Source organism: Amphiura filiformis, chromosome 17 (genome assembly GCF_039555335.1).
Source record: "Amphiura filiformis chromosome 17, Afil_fr2py, whole genome shotgun sequence".
NCBI classification, from domain to species: Eukaryota; Metazoa; Echinodermata; class Ophiuroidea; order Amphilepidida; family Amphiuridae; genus Amphiura; species Amphiura filiformis.
In genome coordinates, this window is record NC_092644.1 from 22,368,539 (window position 1) to 22,394,218 (window position 25,680).

Here is a 25,680-nt window from a genome sequence, read left to right on the forward strand (position 1 = left end):
TAAATGGTTAGAAACATACCATTTATATACCACTAGATAGTCGGTGTCTTGTTGAAGTATGGTGAGCATCATGTTAGTCGCTCGGAAGCCTTCCGAGTGACTAACATGCGAACCATACCTCAACAAGACACCGATTATCTATGGTAATGGTCTGTTTTGAACCGTTTATGTTACATTATACGGCGAGCCAAAATAAACTAATTTGTTGTAATGGTTTATTCATTTTCCAAAAGACAAAATGGAAAGGCTGATGTAGTATCTTGTAAAAGTTGAGGGTCATCCCAAAATAAAGACGCCCGAGATGTATAAAGCTCAAATAATGCATTTATTGAATTATTCCTCCTTGTCGTCGGAAATGTAGGTGGTGGGGAATGTAAGCTGGCGAGTTTCTCAATCTGTTTTTTTTTTTCGAGCTCAAGGTCAGATATTGAATAATCTACCAAAATGCCAAACAATTGCCAGTTCGTCACCATTTTACGGCCTTTGTGGATAGCAGCCCTGAAAGCTCTGAAAAAGTCCAGTATTTCTTGAGCCGACAATACATTTTGAAAGTGTCTTGCTAAACATTCAAAAAGCACAATATGAATAAATAGCAATCAGGCTCTGGCTCTTTGATTTGAAATTACTCATGTATTACATTGAGTGCAAAGACATGACCCCGGGGACATGACACAGACGATTTTCGGAACTGAAAAGAGTTAAGGCAGAATGTTTTGAATGACCCTAGTTGAAAGCAAGTCCTTTTCTTCATGAAAAATGCAAACTTTAATACCTTTGAAGATCTTGCTTTAACAAGACGATTTAAAGTATTGAAATGCTGTTCGAGTTTAGTGAAACACTTAAACGCATTTAATCGGAGTACTTATAGAACTCATATTACACAGTTCATAAATGGCATTAATACTTGATACTGAATGCATGATTGCAATTGACCATTAACGCATTACCCATAATGCAACGCGAAGGACTGCAGTAGAAAAAATATTTTTGCAGCCAACGTTGCATCATAAGACATATAACGTGGCTGTTAAAATAATATGTTTGTGGTAATGGTCAATTATCCATTATGGATTTGGTAATGTTTTATTAGTGTTCTTTTTAAAATGTGATTCGATCTGATTGAAGCCATAATGCCGGGCAATAATGCTAGAAGTTAGAATATTATAATCCTTGAAGTTGTTCAGTGACACATTTAAACCAATGGACAATTCCAGTTGAAATGCATACACCCCTTATGGTAGACATGACCTAAACCTTTCACAAAGGGAGTGTGAAGCTTAAGGTACCTGAATGGGTGACTCCATTTGAAAAATGTACCCCGTATGTGGGTGATAAGGTCATGTCTTCCATAGGGGGTGTATGGGTTTCAATGGAAATAGCCCAATTTAGAATTGCTCACATAATAGGGCCTATCATATGATTCTAATCTACAACAAAGTTACAGGCTGTTTTTTAGTGAAATCATTTGATATGTTTGTGCCTTCTTTTGTTTGCTTGTATCTCAATTTAATAATTTTCAACATAAGAGTCATTGATTCAGATCAAGTCACATTAGAAATTAGATTATTTATTACCAATCACATTTTTGTGTATATCCCTAAACCTGTATAGCGTTATATAAATCAACGTTACGTTTTAAGCGACTTAAGGTGCGTATATGTGACGTGTGCATTAGTGCAAAAACATCCAACGTATAAATCGTTATTAGATAGGCAGATAGCCTACTAAAGTTGTTTACGTAAAGTATAATTGGCTATGATTGAAGACGTGATGCAATCAATCTTGCACGGTACACGTATAGCGGAAACCAAACTATAAACCGTCCCTATCTCTAACCCTTGAAGTGCATTCAGCGATTCGCCGAGCGCGGGTAGCGACCACGGCAAAATTGACATTGCGCCTTACAAAAAATTGGTAACGTCCACATTGTAGTCATATAGGCCTACAATGGGTATTTGATAAAGCTGAGGGACACTCCTTGGAGAGGGGCGACGTCCGGGGGACTAGTCATCCCCTCCACACACACACACCCACCCCTACGCACGTACTTTTGGGCAAAATGAGCTACTTTAGGGTTTTTTTTAGCCACATTTTGACAATTCAAGAAAACCAATGTCCCCACCACTTGTCAAAACGGATTGACACCGCTGCAATTAATGGGATGCGGTTTATAGTTGCATGGATGCTAGTCGACGTCATTTGAATTGATAATCATTATGTAAACGTATTTCTGATGAATAAAAGCTCCAAGCACACCGCCCACTTACGAAAGGGAAAAAACCTGAGTATGTATCATGAAGATTTTTATTTCCTATTTTTAAACAAGTGTGCACAAAATGTATCCGTGTTTTCGAGGTAAGAACATGACCAGAGTGACTCGACACAATCAGCTGGTAATCATGTGTTAGTGCCAAAACGAAATTGAAATAATGATACAAAAAAGTATAGTAATTGCAGGTGATATCATCAGGCTGTAATATATGGGGACCAACATCGGTCCCCTGAGGAATGCCATAGTATCGAGTCCTTAATTGATGTACATGTAAACCCAACAAGAAAATGAATGTTCCAAAACAAGACCATTATCAGACATCCCATGATCCCCTTGAGGAATACTACATTATTGAGTTCTGGTTGCACTTTGGTTAATGTACGCGTAAATTCAACACTGGCAAAACGGAGGACCAACATCAGACTCTTGAGGAATACCACATTATTGGGTCCTCACTGCAATTTGGTCGGTGCACATGTAAATTCAGCAAGATCAATGGCAAAACGGAGGACCAACATCGGACTCTTGTGGAATACCACATTGTTGGGTCCTCGCTACAATTTGTTTGATGTATGCGTAAATTCAGCAAGATCAATGGCAAAATGGGGGACCAATATCGGACCCCTGAGGAATACCATGTTATTGATTCCTCACTACAATGTGCTTGATCGCGGAGTAAATCCAGCAAGAAGATCAATAGGCAGTGGAAATATAATGGTAGAGTTCTTCTCAGCTGATATAGTATTGAGAGTTTGCAGATATCGAAGTTGAAGGGCTGCGGGGGATTCTGAGATGATTTCTGAGGCTTCCTTGAGAGCGCGAGATGCATCCCGTTCTCCTGCCGCCGCGATGACCTGAAAAATAAAGAAACGAAAGCAAACGATATAAAGACCTATCAAATGAATAATTCCCCATCCCCCTAATGAATGACCATAATTCCAAAACATCTTGGGTTACGTTCATTTAAATGTACACTACGGCATCAATATTGGGTTCCATTGCAACAAATGAGGTGTCATAATGCGCAGAAATAAATTTTGCTTCAACTGCATATCCAAATCTTGCATACGATCAACCGTTTTGGAATAATTGTCATTTATTATGGGGGTAATTACTTATTGGTAGGTGTTTATTTCCATGGCTCGTTGGGCTATGCCTACACGTCCCGGAGATTAGGTAAATTCTTTAACAGGGGGAGTATGGGTTTCAAAGAGATTAGACAATTGGGTAACTTAGCTTCCATTTTAAAATACTCCAGATGTGGATGATAACGCCATGCTAAAAGAATTACAATGGGAGTATGGGTTTCAAAATAATTAACCCTAATTCTATTTTGAAAAACATGCTCCCTCTGTGGAAGACTTGTCTTAAAGGATGTCTCCGGCAATCACAACATTATGTCTTATACGAGCGTTAGCCTTTTAGAAAACTAATTATCAAGCACGAATCACATGGTTTTATTTGAAACAAACTCATATTGACCATAATAAAACGAATAAAAACAGCCGGCTTTCAATACGCGATATTCAATATTCTCTAGTGCAATGACGTCATGGTTAATTGTGCTCAATTGTCGCTAGCCTTTATTGTATTACTGAGACGTCATTGCACATTGAACAATATCTCGGCGCCCGGGAATTTTGAATATCGCGTGTTGTGAGGCGGCTGTATTAATTCGTTTTTATGGTCAATATGAGTTTGTTTCAAATAAAATCACGTGATTCGCGATTGATAATTAATTTTTTAACATATCAGGTATAATGTTGTGATTGCCGGAGACATCTTTTAAATATTTCACAGATTTCAAATAGAATAGCCCATTATTATTCTTGACCTTAACAGGTTGTAATGTGCTGAAAATGCCATAAGAATTGGACTGGGGGGAGCCGGTCAGAACTATTTAAGGGGGTCATTTGGTGACAGTAAAACAAAAAAGGTCATTAAGTGAGAGGGAGTTGAAAAATGTGGATCAATGTGGCCACACATTCCCGTCACCCATTTTCAGTGAGCCCCCCTCCGGAATTTGGGACCGTGTGAGATTGCATTATCTCCAACGAGACAGACTCGGGAGTAAATCTGAGCAGTAAGTACTCCCTGTGTCATGTATGTGATGAGTTGAATTGATAATTGATCCAGGATGAAATATTTTCCGTTTATAGCCTACCACTATAACCCCATTATAACGTGACAATAAGTCACGGTTGTTTGTTGGCATGTAAAACTATGTCATTTTTAAGTTAAAGTGAACACTGATGGCGCTATTTATCTTAAATCGTATTTTCATCTTTACAAGGGGTAAGTACTGGTATAATGCCATTAAAATATCAGAAAAAGAGCCTCGATAAGTAGCAAAGAAATTTTCAAAAACCTTTTTGTCATAAAATGTAAGGAATAACGTATATTATTTGGCTAAATTTAATTTAATATATATGTTAATGGCGCCCTCAACTTTCACACAAATATACAGTTTATAGAATAATTCTTTTTGAATAAGTCGATAAAGAAACGAAACTCTATGTTACAAATAGCTAAAAATGTATGTATAGATTAGTGTGATAGCTGTTGGTATTGTCCAGGTCTAGAATTGAACATTATTATAAGTTTTGTTACAAAATTTAATAAATGACCACAGCAAATAACTGTGAATTATTTCTTGATGACCTTGATGAATTGGGTATCGAAACTCGTCTCCCGTGTAAAAGGGTACATATTTAAGATTATTGTATTGGGTATGGTTTGTAGAACATTGTCATGAGGAATGAGAACGTGTTACCTTAGCCCTAGCCTCACGTGCTGCCTCGGCTTCTGCTGCCATAGCACGTTGCAGTTGAATTGGTAAACGTACATCCTTTCTGTAATGGAGACAAAATAATCAGAAAATGGTTATAGCGCGAGAACTACAGTATTATACTCCTGGGTATATACTATACTGCACACATACTGAAACCAGTAGCCCAAAGCAACGAATGCTTAAATACCAAAGTAACAAAACAGGGCCAAGCATAGCCCATTTAGATGCAAGCTTGGGTTGTCATCCCCGTATAGGATTGTGGCTGGTGAGTATTTAATCCCCCCAAGGAAATAAAAGTATTTGGGACGTGTGGTTAAAAATTTATCCCTATAACAACAACAAGAGTATACAAAGAAAATAAGTCGCACAAAAAATTTAATATGATAAAAAAATATATTGCGTGTTGCATCCGGTACCGGAAAGTGTACCTTTTGATAAATGTCAGTTTGCGTAGAACAGCAATTTGACTCAAATAACAACCTGCGCAATCGTTATTGTCACTATCGTTTTCCCTGAAATTGAATTACCAAATCGGGGACCCGATGTCGGACAAATGACTTTGTGTCTCATTTTCATGCTGGTCAAGAGCATGGTTTGAGGCAACCATACTATCTGTATGCGAGTAACTAAGAAGTTTCTGTATAATAACAGCAGTATTACGTTACACCACAACACCGGTCTTCGCCGGGTTGGGATTGCCTTAAGCAAGAGAAACACACCACCTCTGAAGAAACCAGTACATTGATAGCCTGATTGCTTGTTTCCACGACGGTTTTAATTTATCCCCCCAACGAAACGATATAAAATTGGAATGGAAATAAATTAATATAAGGTCCAAATTTTACAAAGCGACTTATTGTGACAACGATAGCATCTTTTCTGATTCACAAATCGTTTGTTTCTATGGCAAAGTAACCATGCATAGCCTTGCAATGTCAGTATGGTCTACGTCCGTTATATTCTTAAGGTCCGCAAGTCATATGGCTTGCTATAGTCGTAAGGATCGCTAGTATTTTAAACATATTATAGGAAAATCTTGTTGACTTCTTCACGCGCGGTCACGCGGTGTGCAGAACACGGCATTAGTTCTGTTGATCATAGATGGGAGGTAGTGAGATGGGACGTAAGAGACAAATATAATGTATCACCGATGGGACTTATATTTCAATAAAAGGACAGTGCTAATAGAATTAGAAAATGATAATACAGACAAATGCAAAATAGACGGTTACAAATAGTAATTCAATTCAATTCAATTCAAAGTAGTTTATTCACACAACAAGCAGAATATCGCTTGGAAAATAATCGTCAACAATTCGTTGAATGGGAACATGTGGTGAGAATACAACTTATAAATTATGACGTTGGTTTGAGTGATCTTTGAAAATGTTATTGTTCTTAATAATTATTTAAGCCTACTTATACCTGATTTAAATACGATTTTCTTGAATTAAGATTGTTCTATATCAAATAATGTTTTGTAAGCAATTAACAGGCATTTATGATTCGGGTAATGTCAGACGCCATTTGGTATGCGATCATCTTGATTAATCTCCTAAAATACCGTTACGGTGTAAAATTTGAGAGTGTTACAAAAGTCTCCCATATGAAGCAAACTAACACAACTAAAAACTTAACACCAGGGAACGGAGTTGTTAACCCATGCACTGATTATACCTAGATTTTGTTTGTGTAACCATAATTCATCCCATTTGAGTGGGGTGAACTCTCTTGAAGAAGATTTTGAGTTACGTCATAAACCATAATACCACTGTATGCAGTACTTTAAACTGGCTGTATAATATTGAGAAGATTTATACGAAATGATATAGAGGCTAATATAACATAGTCTTTGAATGCAACTACAGGGTGTAACAATAAGATTTATACAATTGCATTTTGACTTCTCAGGAAAAAACTAAAAGAGTTATGGCCTCAATTTTATATGCAATACAATCAGTAATATATTGGCTAAAAGAAGACGTTTAGTTGGTTTCTTTATTAGATCGGGTTCAAAAGTTATGTCCTATTGATTAAATCGTCCAGAAAACGTGTTGGGCCACTTTTGCCATGTTTTGCGCATATCAAGTTTGAACCGCGTGGATATGCTTATTGTGCATTAAACATCAAAGAACAGACACAAAAGAATTGTAAGTGGTGTTTCTTCATATGATTAACATGAACTTAATAATAATATGATATTTCTTTAAAATCTATAAATGAAGTCATGAAATTTCTTTAAAATTGTCTTATAAATAAAGTATTTTCTCATATCCCTGACCTGAGATATCATTGGTAAAACTGAGAACAATAACATTTTGAAATTAAGTTTAGTTGGGCTTCTAGCTGTTCTGGGGCGACCAATATTTCTGTTTATCAATTCTACATACTTCTCATAGTATGCCTTGATGGAAGACGTGAGTTTTGAAAATGAGCTATAAACAATCTTATGTGTTCTACTTGACTCCATGTGCTACCGAATGTCACAACCATAAAAAATACGCTCTTCCAACGTGAATTGGGGTTGAAGTTGTTGAGCTGCAGCCGGGAGCTGCAGCCGCGATTTGTAGTAAATGAGGTTGTTATGTCAGTGCTTAGTTGTGACTTTCAAAAACTCAATGAGATATTCTATTATGTAATCATTTCTACCACTTCGAATACCCCATTGTTTAAAACTACCTATCATAAGAGCACCGTCCAACTAGTCCATGGTTCATCTATATTTCAGACACTTTTGTAACACTTAGACAAAAGTGGCCCAAGCGGTTTTAAGACTAGGTTACATAATTTGCCATATATTCACTTATATACCGTCGATTTTATTGGAACAAAGCTTATCTGGTGGCTAAAGAAATTATCTCGATAGACATATAAATATCAAACCAAAAAATAAGCGGCATACTTGTGTCACTCTATTTTCAAAATTGTACACATTTAATTGTTACACCCTGTATATGGCTAGAACGCAAATAATTGACCGCCGGAATCATAAAGAGCAAGCTACGACATTTTTTAGTGAAACAACGTTTTTATTTCACGTCTCATCAACACTGGATGGAATGGAGCATTGAAAATCTTAAAAAACATAACATGCAGAGAATTTTGCATAATTTAAAATTTAATACAAATACATCGTGGGCTAGAAGGTTGATGAATATTTTCTTCCATTTGATATTAATTCCTGTACCTTGACATTATACTGAAGCAGCGTGGCTCTAGGATTTGAAGAAAAAAATCACATTAAATCAGAGTTTAAACTACATTGCTGAGCGACGAGCGATTAGTTCAACCAATGAGACAGAGCAAACATAGACTTAAAGATTATTTAATCGAATCTTATACCACAACTGATTAAGGGTATTTTCAAACTTTCCATCTCACTTGGGGCTGTCCCGTCCTGTCCTGTCTTGTACTGTTCAGTCTGTCCATACCTCATTAATTTATTTGGCACAATATATTTGATTCCGATCTTGTCCAAATTATCTTTATGTGAAGGAATCATACGCTTCTCCTTTCATTCAGCTTTGTGTCAAAATATGTGATTTATTATATATTTTTTTATTATTGTACTTTTGATTATCTGATTTAATGATTCCGTTCAATTAAATTTCATTTATTCTTATTTCGGCCACATGATTTCATTATTGTAGTACATATTAATATTGTAGCTTAAGTTAAATTTCCATCTTGTTCAGATTGGGTGCCACAAGCTTCACGCTCTGCGTCTTTGCGGCATCCACATCTCTTTATTCACTTCATGTTCTTATACTGTATTTCTATAATTTATTATTTCTTATCTTGCATTTCCATTTGTATAACTTTTTGTGAATTGAGATGAAAACAAATAAAACTTGAACTTGAACTTGAACTTGAGCGCTTTTTGTTACGTTGGGAAAAGCGAACTACTTAATTGGTTACAATAACAGGAACTAAAAGAATGCAGCATTAGTATCCTTGATTTATGCGGATTTGATGAAGAAGGGAATAAGTATCGATAATTGAGTCATCGGATTTACCAATGATGTTACCACGTACCATGTAGCATCAGTTTTTACCGTATAGCTGGTATCCACTGTCTCCATGAACCTGAAATTCTTTTCCAGGCAAAATCAACAATGTTTTTATCAGTTTATTCCTCTTCGTCTCCTTGATAGTATAGCATACACCAAATCACCTGTTTTTTAAACAGGGGAGTTAGTAATCTCTTCATGGATTCGCCATTATTTTGTTTAGTTAGTTGACCTTTTTGGGCTGGAGATGTGCATCGTCTTTTAATGTTGTTTTCATATTACACATGGGGTTGTATTACCTGAGAGCAAACCATCCTCAGGCACATTAGCATGACCTATATCTAGACCTGAATATAGCTATGAGCATGATGAGCACAGCTCAATGAACCACGGGAAATTTATTACGAATGCCATTTAATTTAAGCTGCATCGCCATTGAAGAAATATAGATGTATTCAACGCATCCAGTCAACAATCGTGAATGCCCAATGGTGAAGAGTATTCATTGTAGAATATTCCTTGAGATGTGTTCTTTGTAATTTGGTGTTTGCGCTTATTTGAGTTGTAAGTGTGCGTGATGGTGTGTGTATATGCCTGCGCAACATGCTATTGGTAGCTATTGGTAATGGCATGGCGTTGTAGACTTGTATGAAGATATTTTGAGAGGAAGTCCTGAGCAAGGAAAGTCTACGTTGCTAAATGTAGTCTTACAATTGGCAAATATCTGATATTCACCTCTTCTCTTCTCGGGCTAAAAGGCTTACAATGCGCACATTCATTCATTCCACTGCATGGGATATTTAGCCACTGAAAAAGCTAATAAGCATTCCTGTTGTACATGGCTTCGAAGAACTTATCAATTTCATTCTTGAAGCAAATGACTGAAGGTGCCTCTACAAATTCCGCTGATCCCCCACTCTATGTGTGAAGCTGTATTGTCTTCAACACGTACGTGTATCATATGTGTGTGGGGGTGTCTGTGGTGAGGTTGAGGCGAGTGGGTGGCGGTAATAGGTACAAAACATTGAAAACATACTGTTTTAATGAAGACATTAAGAAAGGATGTCTTGAGCAGGGAAAGTATATAATTACGACCTGTAGACTTACAATGGGCAAATAGACATTCTGAATTGTAGACGAAGATGTCAATATACTTGCATGTACACGTTTCTTTTGATCTCAGGTGTGGGTGGGGTGTGTGTGTGTGGGGGGGGGGGGGGTGTGTGTGTGTGTGTGGGGGGGGTGATAGTGTGATGGTGTGTGGGGATTGGTTTGGTTAGTTTGTATAAAATAGATACAGGTGTGATAAATCGTGAAACATATTACTAAATTCTTATACCATCAGAAGTTAGTATTCGTATTTAAGAAAAGGTCCCAACCGACCACCTTACATCCCATTACACAGATATGTTCACAAAAGCACCTACCCCCTCCCCACACACACCCCCCCTCACCCACCCACCCCACACCCACACACTATGGATAAATGTATGTCAATTCAAATCATTCAATTGGTTTGAATAACACTATAATAGTCATATGCTCTGTTACTTGTTTTTACCTCCAGCACTCTCACGCGAATTTTGTAACCATAGTTTATTACTGTTGATAGTCTCATCCGCCAGTTTGCTTCTAACAAAACGAGCGGATCAAACCGGCGGCGGAGGAGACTACATTGTTGACTATAGCCAAATAAGCAGGTGCAGTTTCGCAAGTATACTTAATAAGTCACGTGTCATGCAAAATAATATGAAGACAGAAATAGATATACCCTCACTCTAGTAGCTGCTTTTTTAAAGCCCCATTTTGAAAATCATCTTTATCCAGGAAAATAGCAGACAGCAGACTAAACCAAGACCAGATAGTAACATGAGTAGGTTTATTTCACCTTAAAGGCATGGATAGTCTTGTAAATATGGGCCCCGGGGGGATCACTCACATATATGGTCTGTATGCATGCGTGACCAAAAAAGCAAGGAAAAGGGGGTGGTTTTTTTTAGGCAAGGCAAGTTACGCGAGTGACGCATTTAGGGTCTAAAAACACTGATTTTCAAGAATAAGGGTAGTTTTCTGAAGCTGAACAACTTGTTTAGGGTACCTTTTTACATTTTTGGTAAATTACAAGTCCAAAAAGGGTCCATTTGTTCATTTTACTAGCCAAAAAAACTCATTTGGGGTAAATTTTATATTAAATTACCTTATTAAGGGCCTAAATTTGCTGGTAGGGTAAAACTCGTTTAGGGGGTGCTTAAAGAAAATTTGGTCACGCATGCATACACTATCATACTTGAGTGGCCCCCGGGGATATGGGCTAACTTTCTGGATCCCTAGCCAAAGCAATCTATTAAACTACAACTGGTATTTACTGTCAGTTTATAATCTCATTAGTCGCAGTGCTCATTCTCTATAAGACTAGATTTTATAGTGTGAGGTCATTGGCAAAGGAATTGCAGCAATGTCAGTAAAAAATAGTCTACATAGGGTCCGCTAGTCCTATGGCACCTTAATCCTAATGGTCACTGTTCCTAGTCCTAAGGGTCACTATTCCTAAGCCTCGCTAGTCTAAAGGTTCGCTAGTCCTATGGCTCGCTATTCCTTAAGGGTCGCTATTTCTAAAGGCCGCTAGTCCTAAGGGTTGCTATTCCTAAGGGTCGCGTAGTCCTATTGCTCGCTAGCCCTATGGCTCGCTAGTCCTAAGGGCCGACCGTCAAAAAGTTCGATAGTACCACTAATCCTAAGTTTGACTGAAATAGCAACCTGCGCAATCGTTTTTTCAATTTCAATTGTTTCCTTCAATTGAATTTCCAAATCGGGGATCCGATGTCGGACAAATGTGTCTCATTTTCATGCTGGTCAAGAACATGGTTTTAGGCAACCGTACTATCTATATGTGTGGTTTAAATTAAGAAGTTTCTGTATTATATCTGCAGCAATATTACGTTACACCACAACACCGGTGTTTGCCGGGTTGGGATTGCCTTAGGGAAGAGAAACACACCACCTCTGAAGAAACCAGTAAATTGATACACAATAGCCTGAGTAATACAAGATTGCTTGTTTCCACGACGGTTCTAATTTATCCCCGCAACGAAACGGTATAAAAGTGGAAGCTACTGGAAAGAAAATAAATTAAGGTCCAAATTTTACAAAGCGACTTATTGTGAAAACGATACCATCTAATTCACGAATCGTTTGCTTCTATGGCAAAGTAATCGGAGCCTAGCAATATCAGTAAAACACAATGGTCTACGTCTGTTACTCTTTAAGTTCCGCTAGTCATTAGGCACGCTAGTTCTAAGGATCGCTAGTCATAAATGTAAACATATATAGGGAAATCTTGTTGAATCCGGTGTGCAGAACACTGCGTCAGTTCTGTTGATCATAGATGGGAGGCAGTGATATGGGACGTAAGAGACAAATGTATCACCGATGGGACTCATGCATATTTCAATAAAAGGACAATGCTAATGGAATTAGTTGAAAATGATAATAAAGACAAATGCAAACAGATGGTTAAAATAATAATTCGATTCGATTCAACTCAATTCAAAGGAGTTTATTCACCTTATAAGCAGAGTACCGCTTGGAAAATAATCGTCAACAATTCGTTGAATGGGAAGATGTGGTGTGAATACAACTTATAAATTAAGACGTTGGTTTGAGTGATCTTTGACAATTGTATTGCTTTTAGTATTATTTATTCCCCAATTACAGGGCGCAATTAATTTTTCTTAAGATTGATCTGTATCAAATAATGTTTTGTGAGTAATTAACAAGTGTTTATGCTTCGGGTAATGTCAGACGCCATTTAATATGATATTTTACGAACATTTTCAACAAAATATTATGTTTATCTGTATGCAAGAAAAATTTACTCAAACAAACACAAATACGAACATACCATTTCATCACAGTGGCACATGGGTATACAGTTGGGTACTTCCCCCATTTTCAGGAGGATAATACTCTGACGCAAAGAACAAGTAAATGCGACTGTTGTGTTTCAGTCAGTCTAGAGGTTCTCTGAAAAATGAGTCATTTCTAACCTTAATTAATTTCCAGGAAAACCCTTGAAAGCTTACGGCATTGTATATGTTAATAAATTCTACTTGCTTTCTTGGCAACTTGTGCAGTTCAATATTCCCGGATTCCCTCCCTCCCTCCTTACAGGCATATTATAATCGCCTCTGAAATTAAATCTTCAATACGCCGTGTTGTAAACAGCACAATACTTGTTCCTTTATTGCGTAGCCCTTGCGTTTTACACGTTGCTATTGGGATGTTACTGTATCGTAAAATATCAGCTACCACGAACATTTGTGATTGCTCTCATTTTCAATGTCAAAGTCCATTAACCTCAATTCCACCATAGCTGAAGGTCGTCGTAGAGAATGAGTTTGTGTAACCATAATTCATTCCATTTGAGTAGGATGAACCCTCTTGGAGAGGATTTTGAGTTACGTCATAAATCTCCGCATAAACCATAATACTATAATTATGTCAGTACTTTTTATACAAAATGTAAAACTGGCTGTATAGTACACAGTGTCATCGCCCCGATATCTTCATGGCAGAAATCGCCATGATGGTAGATCGAATCAACTTGTTTCAACAGCCACGCATGGCCATTTCGTTCCGACCTGTTTAATAGTTTTGAGACGCATAATGGACCGAGGGATATCCGACTAAGGCTATTAACAATAGCCTGGTGACTGACCTCTGTAGATGTCAGTGAGCCTGGTACGTCATCTGCCTTAGACTGCCTGATTGTGGCTAGTACCGTGTTATGTACCGTATACGAGTACGAAGTGTTTATGAATGAGGGCAGCTGTCATTTTTGTTTTGTTCTGCACATATAAAATATGAATTTTTGTCAGTTTTTGATTTCAAAACGCACGGTTGTTTCTCAATACGCTCGCTAGAGAATATCATGTTCTTTCAACACATATATTCAAGTGCAAGCCTTACAATTGGCTTCTTTATCAACCAAAAATTACGGGAGATAGTCATCATTTTCTACCCCGGTATCCAAAGATTTATCGTATGAATATTAAATCGTGCATAGCAGATAAACGTTTTTTGATCCCGGGTATTGATTTAGTTTGCTTGCTGTACAACGTAATTATTTACCAGGCGATGTCGCTGTGTAATATTGAAGAAGATTTGCACGAAAATGAAAGAGAGGCTAATATAACACATAACATAGTATTAAGATGTAACTATATATGGCTATAAACAAATAAAGCAAATAATTGACCGCCACAATTATGAAGAGCAAGCTACGACATTCTGAAACTATTCCATCATTTCACGTCTTCATTTCAACACTGGTTGAAATGGAGCATTGAAAATCTTGAAAAACATAACATGCAGGGAATTTTGCATAAATTAAAGTTCAATACATATACGTCGTGTGCTAGAAAGTTGATGGATATTTTATTCAAGTTGACATAAATTCCTACACCGTGACATTTTCTGAAGCAGCGTGGCTCTAGGATTTGAAGAAAAATCACATTAAAATTGAGTTTACACTTCATCGCCGAGCGACGAGCGATTAGTTAAACCAATGAATTGAAAGAATGCAGCATGCTGTATATATGTTGATATGCTTAGTATGCTTGATTTATGCGGATTTGACGAAGAAGGGAAGCTAGTAAATATCGATCATTGAGTCATGGATTTACCAATGATGTTACCACGTAGCATCAGTTTCTGCTCCATATATCGGCCCAGAAACTGCTCATATCCATTGTCTCCTTAAATTCTTTTCATGGCAAAATGTTTTGATCAGTTTATTCCTCATCGCCTCCTTGATAGTATAGCATACACCAAATCACCTGTTTTTTTAAGAAGGGAGTTAGTAATATCTTCATGGTATTGCCATTATTTTATTTAGTTAGTTGACCTTTTTTGGACTAGAGATGTGCATCGTCTTTTAATGTTATTTTCATATTACACATGGGGTTGTATTACCTGAGAGCAAACCATCCTCAGGCATATTAGCATGACCTATATCTAGACCTGAAAAGCGCTATGAGCATGATGAGCACAGCTCAATGAACCACGGGGAATTTATTACGAATGCCATTTAATTTAAGCTGCATTGCCATTGAAGAAATATAGATGTATTCAACATATCCAGTCAACAATCGTGAATGCCCAATGGTGAAGAGTATTCATTGTAGATGGGTTCTTTTTAGTTTGGTGTTTGTGCTTATTTGGGTTGCGTGTGTCGGGGTGCGCGTACGTAACATGCTATTGGTATGGCGTTGTAGGTTTGTATGAAAATATTTTGAGAGGAAGTCCAGAGCAAGGAAGTCTATATTACTGTACCATTTTTCACACTGATGTGGGGGGGTGGGGTGGGGTGTGGGAGGGGCACTTCAATATTAAATGGATATAGGTGTAGGGCTGGCACTTTCGCACTAAGGGGCATTCGGCGAGAGCAAAATGTAAAAAATATGGGGTCATTGGGTGAGAGCATGATTTTTGGCATTCAGTGAGAGCAAAATGTAAAAAATATGGGGTCATTGGGTGAGAACATGACCTTTTTTTAAAGGAATCTTTGGGTAAGAGCAGAAAAAGCGCCACAGAAACCTCGAAAATCGAATTTCTAGTTCTAAATGGCTTCAAATTTCTTTGTTTTTTCAAAATAAGTAACAAAACCAGTGATAAATGAAAGATGCTGTTCAAATTGAACTTGTAAGGGTCTTTGGGTGACAGATCAAATGGAAAAATAGGGGGTCTTCAGGCCTTGCCGTCTAGATTTCAAAGGCGAGTAGTCAATCACTCGCTAGCATGATGCTAGGCGAGTGATCGAATCACTCTTTACATTTTAATCGAATCACTCGTACTAATATGAAACAATATTACACACAGTTCACAACCTTTCTTTCGTATCCATGTTTTAAGCCCAGGCTAACTTATTACTGTAGATCGGATACAGGATACACTGAAGTGTTGAAACTTGCATGTAAATTGATATTGGATTCAATTTTGGGCGATTCGCAGCGAGCGATATTTAGTGTCTTTGGCGAGTTTAAAATCGCTCGCTAGAAATTTAGTTTGGGCGAGCGGTGGCGAGCGAGAGCGATCGCTCGCCTCAAACGGCAGGCCTGGTCTGCGGGTGACAGAGCATGTGTTCGTAAAAAAAATGTGGGGTCTTTGGGTGACAGCGATGCTGAAAAGGGGGTCTTAACAGCCCTACATATACGCGTGGCCTGCAAAGTTGGAGTGCCCCCCGGGTGTGGCAGTATAGCGTCAACGCGTCAGTTGAGGCCGCTTTCAACTGTCATGGTTACACATAACGTACTCTACACAGGGTGGTTGAACTTGGACACATGATTCTAGAATAACTTGACTTCTCAGATAAAGCAAACTATACAATTCAATTTCCTTATTCAGGTCTTCCTTTCAAAATATCAAACATACAACACCTTACATTACCAATATAACATGTTGCACCCCCATAAATTAAAGTATGGAAAATAAAAACATTTCGATTGGTTTAAATAGCACTATGTTGTAGTCATATGATCTGTCACTTGTTTGTGCCTCCAGTACTTTCACGCGAGTTTTGTAGCCATACGGTTTATTATTGTTGATAGTCTCATCCGCCGCCAGTTTGATTCCAACACAACAAGGGGATCAGTGGAGGAGACTACATTGTTGACTATAGGCAATTGAGCAGGTGCAGTTGTTTCGCAAGTATACTTAATAAGTCACGTGTCATGCAAAATAATATGAAGACAGATATAGATATACCCTCTCTCTAGCTATTAAGCATTAATCGTCGTGCTCATAATTTATACCACTACCTTTTTATACACAAAATAGTACGACGTCATTGGCAAAGCAATAGCAGCAATGTCAGTGAAAGCAAATGATGACAACGTTAGTATGCTATTTAGAAGTAGCAATATCCACGAAAACAATTTGTTTATTTTTAGAACCTTGTTTCAGTTAGCATGCAATAGAACAATCATGATGGTGAAATAAAAATTGTTAAAAAACCACGATGGTTTCGATGCTGATGTAGTATTTTGGGCTACAAGTCCAATCGGTATTGTAACTTCCGGTTTTTGAGAGCAGGTTTTGGACACTTTGACCTTTGACATATCGGGGAAATTATTATTTATTCATTTATTATTGTAACAATGTTATCATTAACAATATTTTGAATAATTAATTTATGAAATAATCATGTTTTTCAAACATTTTTTTATTCAGGTAATTTAATTTTTAAAATAATAATACTTTGTACGCACAAAAAAGATTAATTTTTCCGATAGGTCAAAGTGCAAAGTGCCCCCAAACTGTAAAAAACTGTCCCACAATACATTGCAGATTTCAATACCGATTTGGCTTATTGAACTGGTAACATTTTCCTCATTATTCCTTCTTTGAAATATTGTGCAAATTCCTGACATAATTATAATTAATGTGGCATTATAGCAGTAACTGTTTTGCTAACTAAGAAAACACACAGAATGATATATTATATACCCGGGATTATATAGCTGTGAAAGGACTTGTCGCAGGCTACTTACATTTCTACTCGTTCAACTTTGACTCCCCATGGATCTGTTGCCTCATCGAGGGCCTCTTGCATCTGTGTACTCACTGCATCTCTGTGACTTAACATCTCAGCCAAAGTCTGCAAAAATATGACAAAATGAAACGTCTTATACATGTAATAACTCATATAAATATGTCTTTGTATGTTTATAATCTAGTTGTTAACGCTTTGATCTCATTGTGTACATTACAGTACATTACATTTACATTGCACATTATACTTTAAAATAAATGGAAGATATTACCTTAATCTCTAACATATGGGGTGTTTAAATTAAATAACATTACATTATATATTATTATTATTCTCCTCTTCATCATGTTCATCCTTCTTATTCTCTTTTACTTCTCGTCCTTTTCCCTCCTACTTAACCTCCTTTCCCCTTCCTCCTCCTCATTCTTCTTTTTCTTTTTCTTCTTATTCATCTTCTTCTTCTCCACCTCCTTCTTCCTTTTTCTTCTTCTTCTTCTTCACTTTCTTCTTCTTTTTCTTCTTATTCATTTTGTTCTTCTTCTCTTCCTCCTTTTTCTTCTTCGTCTACTTTTTCTTCTTCTTCTTCTTCTTCTTCTTCTTCTTCTTTTCTTCATTTCCTTCTTCTTCTTCTCCTTCGTTTTCTTCTTCGTCTTCTTCTTCTTATTATTATTATTCATCATCTTCTTCTTCTTCTGGTTCTTCTTCTGCTTCTTCTTCTTATTCACCTCCTCCTCCTCCTTCTTCTTCTCCTCCGTTATGTGTCTCCTTTTCGTTTTACTAAACATTCAGCATACACTCGCCCTGTTGTAATCCATTTTTCAAGTATCAGACAATCATTTATCTAGATCACACAGTTAGCGATGTTATGCTGCAACCTGCACCGTAACTGATTAGACTCCCATTGAATAAACAGATATCATAATGTCAGCCGAATGTTCCATCTACTCTCTTCAAATATTTTTGACATAGATGTTTTCTAGTATCAATTTACATTTGTATCACATGTCACGTATACCACCGACTGGATTTATGGCTGATCATGATTTCTTGCAGGTAAACAAGACCATAAGTAAATAACCCGTATATTGTAAATAGTTTAAGGAGGCAATGTACTGGGGTACCTAAAATAGTAACGTAGATATGGCAATAAGTCGGCTAATATGTTGTTAAAAAATAAGTTATCTTGTTTTAAAATGTTGTCAACTAACATTGTTGAGGCTCCGCTTAATATGCCGAAGAACAGTTAATACAATACCAGAGACAAGAACGAAGTTTTATTCTTTGAACAAATATCTGTAAAACATATCAAAATCAGACATTTTCAAATGTCTATAGGGTAGCAATTATTGCAGATAGGGGCTTCTTGCACGAGGCCTTCAAAGATCGCCATGTATTTCTTAAAGTAAGACTTATACAATGCGAAGGTGGATAATATGGACAAATGCTGCAAAGGCATTTCGACGTCTGTCATATCCATTTTTGGCATTCAGATTAAATACTCAAGTAATCACATTGTAAAACCAACCCATATAATAACAGACAAAATGAGGCAAGTCTGTCCGTCGTATAAAGTATAAAGACATCTATTTGTTCATGGTAACACACGAAATCGTATTTGCAATCGTGAAGTCACATAGTAAACATTATTATTCCTTTCTGACAAGTTGAAATACTAACAATCTATTCATAAAACGAAATTTCATTGTCAACATTTAAAATACTTATCGCTCTAATCTGGGGCTCTAATATAGCAAAAGCTGTGTGTATTGAATCGGATGCAAGCAAATAGATTCTGAGCGACATTTTTCTTACACAGAGTCAGTCAATGGCCACATCAGTTCACACAACTTCTTCTTTACTGGCACAGCGTCTTATACCTATCACCCTATCTTCACCAAAATGCACACAATTGATGGAATACCCCAAGATTTTGCTCACAAACCGGGCACCGTATTTCAACAACGTCACGTACACTTTATAAGTTAGGGACGTGACAGGCTACATACGATATGATCAACATTATTGGGATCGCAGCCTCTCATTAACACTGATCTAACTATATATAATGTTGATAATTCTTATTATGTACTATAGCCTATACTTTATTTACTGTATTTTTCATGATATACGGTACTGTACATTGTTATGATTACGATGTAAAATTAACTTTCAATTTGATTAATTATATACAAGGAAGTGTTTACCTTTGTTCCCAAGACATTCCTTAATGTAGTTGCAGCCAATAGTCGGGTGGATCCCCGGTAGTTCTCTACATTAACAATAGACATAACTGGATTAAATACTCTGAAATAGACCACGGCATCCACGGTTACTGTGACACTATCCTTTGACAAAACCTATCGGAGAAAAACAAATAAATAACAACATGTGTGTTAAAAATAACATAATAATCATAATCGCCGTGATTTATTCCGAATAAGAGATTACTATAAACCCCTCCTTGTGTAACTCGTGAAGTGCTTTATGGATTCGCGGAGCGCGAGTAGCGACCAAGATAAACACGTCATCAAAATTCGGCAACGACGCCCCCTGTAGTAGGAATAATACAAAGGGATACGGACTCGTGAGGTTTATAGTTATCTGTTTTTCGTCAGTATGTTGATTACGACTAATTATTTTTCATATTAAGCGAGTGCATAGAATAATTATGTCGACGCTGATATAATTGAAGACAGAATTAAAAAGACTAGTTTGCGTCTGATGTCAGGGCAAAGTCGCGGCATGATTGGTTGCTAACCTGCGTATGGCATTTTAGTCTGGTTGACAGGACGTCATACGCAAACCGGTGTTTTTAATTCGGTCTTCAATAATAATAATAATAATAATAATAATAATAATAATAATAATAATAATAATAATAATTATAATTATAATAATAATAATAATAATAATAATAATTATAATAATAATAATAATAATAATAATAATAATAATGAAAAGCAACAAAGTAACGTAAAGAAACATTCAGGTTTGACCTTTCCCATTTTTGACGATTACAACATGTACAATAAATTGTTGCATATGATTTGATCCATGTGAATATAGCCTGTTATACACAGGCAGGCCTTGTAATGCTGTCTAAACGAAAGCCATTAGACGGATCTATGGAGTGATATGAACAAGGTGAAAGGAAAATAGACCCCTTAGCTAAAGCACTCTACGTTCCAATGCATGTAAAAGACTATAGCCCCTATCTGACTGTTAACCACGCTTGTACAAATCACGAAATTTACGAATATTCAATAAACGGGTCAATAAACTGTACAGCAAAATGTCAGAAACAACACTTCTTTACATGGGAATCATAAATGGGCTATTCCAGTTGAAATCCATACACCCCCTATGGAAAACACGACCTTAATACTTCACACAGGGTGTGTCAATTTCAAATGATGTTACCTGAATGGGTGATTCCATTGGAAATCATCACACCCATATGTTAGAGATTAAGGAAATATCTTCTATAGTGAGTGTATGGATTTCAACTGGAACTAGAGACAAATGGTGGTCATAGACCACAAACCTAGCTGGGGCATGTTGGTGTTGTGGAGGTATCTGACCCCTGCAAAATGTTCTTAAAATGTTCCCCTGTCATGAGGTTTGTTGTCACCGAGTTTTGAGTCCTGTACTCCTCACAGATGTCCAGAAAATGCAATTCTAAGATTTGACCCAGATGACCTTTGACCAGACCCCTGCAAGATGTTCCATAATTCACCCCTGGTCATGAGTTGTCACCGAGTTTGAGCCCTGTACCTCTTACAGATGTCCAGATAACGCAATTCTAAGATTTGGCCCCAGAACTTAGTGATGTCTTTTGAGCTGACCCGTGCAAAATGTTCCAATATGTTCCCCAGGTCAATTGCAAATCCACAGTAGGGTTGCAAATATACCATATGTCACTCGGAGTGCGACAATTTGTACAGATAAATTTATCACAGGTATTTTTTTTATTAATTTGACCATTCGTCTGCATATTACCAAATATAACCCATTTTGGGCTACCGTTTTTCCGCGAAGGTCATTTATGTCGACAAATTGTTCACAAATCCACAGTAGGGTTGCAAATATACCATATGTCACTCGTAGTGCGACAATTTGTACAGATAAATTTATCACAGGTATTTTTCTATTCATTTGGCCATTCGTCTGCATATTACCAAAAATAACGCATTTTGGGCCACCGTTTCTCCGCGAACATCATTATGTCGACAAATTGTTCGCAAATCCACCACAGGGTTGCAAATATACCATACGTCACTCAGAGTGCGACAATGTGTACAGATAAATTTATCACAGGTATTTTTCTATTAATTTGACCATTCGTCTGCATATTACCAAATATAACCCATTTTGGGCTACCGTTTTTCCGCGAAGGTCATTTATGTCGACAAATCGTTTGCCAATCCACAGTAGGGTTGCAAATATACCATATGTCACTCGTAGTGTGACAATTTGTACAGATAAATTTATCACAGCTATTTTTCTATTAATTTGGCCATTCGTCTGCATATTACCAAAAATAACGCATTTTGGGCCACCTTTTCTCCGCGAACATCATTATGTCGACAAATTGTTCGCAAATCCACCACAGAGTTGCAAATATACTATACGTCACTCGGAGTGCGACAATATGTACAGATAAATTTATCACAGGTATTTTTCTATTAATTTGACCATTCGTCTGCATATTATGAAATATAACCCATTTTGGGCTACCGTTTCTCCGGGAAGGTCATTTATGTCGACAAATTGTTCGCAAATCCACCGGTTACTTTTAAGGATATTAATACATGGCATAAAATGTGACAATTTATCAAAATAATTTTATAATGAACGCTTTTATGGATATTTGCCAATACAATATACCGTACATCTGACATGTACATGGTATATTAGGTATGCTAGGTGAATTCATTTTATATATCAAATTCCCCAAAACGGCATTTCGGGGGTGTTTCTAGATCTTAGTCTCATTATGATAGCAGCTTTTTTTTTAATGGAACTGCTATCAAAATCCCTCTAAAATTCCTTGTGCGATTGTCTTATCACCATAAAAAATCATATATTTGGGTCAAGTGAAGTATAGAAAACATATTTATGTAGGTTTCCTTCTTCGGCCAGTTGTTTTAAATTTCTATGTAAATATGCACATAGATGAACTCCTGGATGGGGCAGCTTTAATTAGCATGAGGCCACATTGATATGTAAATAGCGTATTGTTATTTAAATTTGTGCTCAGACGTATTGAGGGCGACAGTCATGTTACCCAGACGGAGAATGGCTGCATATGCCAGGCATGTCAATTTGCTGAGTGGAGGCTGATAATCACATTTCTGTATAGGTAATAAGCTAGTATATTTCGTGTACCAGTTGGTTATAACAAAAAATTAGTATCATATTAAATATATTAAATGTATAAACTTTGAAATTTACATGAATTTGAAAAGCAGAGCTTCGAAATCTAGCTAAGTCAGGTGATGTGAAATTCTGCTGCGTGACCCCCTCTGCGTGGTAGAATTATATTCATAAAACATTGAATTTAACAGATATCATGGGCAGCCAACCACGATTTATCAGCATTTAAAATATATGTTAATTAACAAAGATAAATAATAAAGAGTACAAAGGGCAATTAACTAGTAAACAAGCCTGAAATCTTAAAATGTTGCCACGTGATTTCCCGAACACATGATATTTCAACATGTGACCACTATTCAGATTTACCGTAAATATTTGGAGTATGCTTGCACATCATGTACATACACTGTGCATTTCTTTACCTCCGTATAAAATCAATAATTCATGCTGGGAGCCAAGTAACATTGTCTACTCAGTGCAGATTGGTATTTTATTTTACTTGAGAGCATAATAGAAATACATAAGACGAATAAGGCGCCATGATGGAAGGTCAGGTCGGGTATCAAAGGTTATTATAACTTAAATACTACTTGTATTTCCCACATTGCCTCTGTCACATATTTCCTTCATATTATTGCCAGCAAGTCCTAATTTTGACTTTGCAAATTGCAAAATGTCATTTCATATCAAATTAGTAGACTTTCTTTGAAAAAACATATCACTGGTGCCTGATGGGAATACCCGTCCGCCATTTCATTAAACTGGATCGTTTTCGCCTGGTTTGTGCCCAGATGTATTGGGGCGCGCTATACTCTCATTGAACAGGCAAAGTTCGCAAAACTAACAACGTTGTTATTTGCGAAACTCAATTAACATGATCCAAGGGGTCGAACATGAATTATTCATAACGAGCTATAACGGATCGATAACTGGCCTCACTTTCTAGCTAGTAAACCAGCTGAATTTTTCATAGATTTTGCGTTGCTAATAGAACAACCGTGAATTTAGTGTCACCCCCGTGATTTGCATTTTGTCAGCGAATTTGGCTGACTAGCAAATGTGTTAACTAAGGTTTGCCTGGGATGAGTACATCATCAGGTTGTAGTAAGCTACAAATTTCAAATGTTTGAGGACTTGTTCTCATTGCTTACCTGTGTTTTCACATCATATTTTGTGGTCAAAATGATTACAAATGTGTAATTTGCAATCATTTCCGACGGCTAAGTAAGATGGCCTTGAACAGGGATCTCTGATTTGAATGCACACTAACCAGGGCCGTGACACTCGTATTCAATCCCTGTATATCAGTAAGCTTAAAGACGAAATACCTAGGGGAAACTGGGGAAAAGTGGAAAAAAAAAAAAATTTTGTCCAGCCCAAACAGGATTACGAAGCAAGGCAAGGCAAAACTTATTAAGGTTTACAAGATACATATTTGGTGCATACGCACCGATATGAACCTCGCGCCAATCAGGCCGTCTTCACGTACTAGAGGTAAAGTTTGACATATCAGATATCGCACGACTCTGTGGTATATTTGGTTAACAAGATAGAGGGTTAAATGCACAAAGTGCTATATCTCATTAACCAATGATCCTACAGAGATGTGAGCACTGACTTTTTTGTTCTTAATGACCAGAGGAAAAGTTTGACATATCGCACGACTCTGTGGGATATTTGGTAAAAAGATAGATTGTTAAGTACACAAAGTACAAAAAAGTGACTATATCTCATTTACCAATGATCCTACAGAGATGTGACCACTAACTTTTTTGTTCTTTATGACCAGAGGAAAAGTTTGACATATCGCACGACTCTGTGGGATATTTGGTTAAAAGATAGAGGGTTTGGTGCATAAAGTACAAAAAAGTGACTATATCTCATTAACCAATGATCCTACAGAGATGTGACCACTGACTTTTTCGTTCTTTATGACCAGAGGAAAAGTTTGACATATCGCACGACTCTGTGGGATATTTGGATAAAAAGATAGAGGGTTTGGTGCATAAAGTACAAAAAAGTGACTATATCTCATTAAACCAGAGGAAAAGTTTGACATATCGCACAACTCTGTGGGATATTTGGTTAAAAAGATAGAGGGTTTGGTGCATAAAGTACAAAAACATGTGCAATTTCACTTAGTTGCCAGCGGAAGAAAACGGGAAGATTACAGTGGTTTGTTGCCAGCGGAAGAACCCGAACGATTACAATACCTAGCTGGGGGGTGTAAACCCCCCAGCTAGGTAATAACCCAATGCATGCAACGATACAAAATATTAACATAATTGAATACAAAATACCACATATAGATATTGCATTGGATTTGAATCGGTATTGACATTTTATTCTATTTACAGCCTAGAATATGCCTTTTCGTGTCAACTCAAATGTCAAAATATGATAAGTTATTGCACAGGCTTTTACACGAAAAAAAAGCATTTCAAGTGAGGCATACCGATTTAGTATTGAAGAATTCTGAATAGAAAGAAAAACAGACTCTCCCAACAAAAGCATCATGAGCGCATCTCGGTGATAATCAGGAAGGGGGATTTTCCAATAGCATTAAAGTTACTTTAATTTCCTGCAGATTATGGAATAGCTCTTCACAACAGATTCTAATGAAGAAATATAATACATACATACATACATACATACATACATATTGAGCATTTATAAC

The 25,680-nt window shown here is 36.9% G+C and overlaps 1 protein-coding gene across 3 annotated transcripts in view; it reads right to left on the minus strand.

The window, feature by feature from the left end:
• Window positions 1–1,416: 1,416 nt before the first annotated feature.
• Window positions 1,417–25,680, minus strand: part of LOC140137477 (band 7 protein AGAP004871-like) — a 141,755-nt gene continuing 117,491 nt past the window's right edge. For all 3 annotated transcript variants that reach the window (XM_072159189.1, XM_072159187.1, XM_072159188.1), the window contains exons 5-8: window positions 19,829–19,981; window positions 17,623–17,729; window positions 5,046–5,124; window positions 1,417–3,126 (exon numbers count right to left, since the gene is read on the minus strand). In XM_072159189.1, coding sequence (XP_072015290.1) covers window positions 2,926–3,126; window positions 5,046–5,124; window positions 17,623–17,729; window positions 19,829–19,981 — 540 coding nt within the window. In that variant the 3' untranslated portion in view covers window positions 1,417–2,925. The remainder of the gene's footprint in view (window positions 3,127–5,045; window positions 5,125–17,622; window positions 17,730–19,828; window positions 19,982–25,680) is intronic.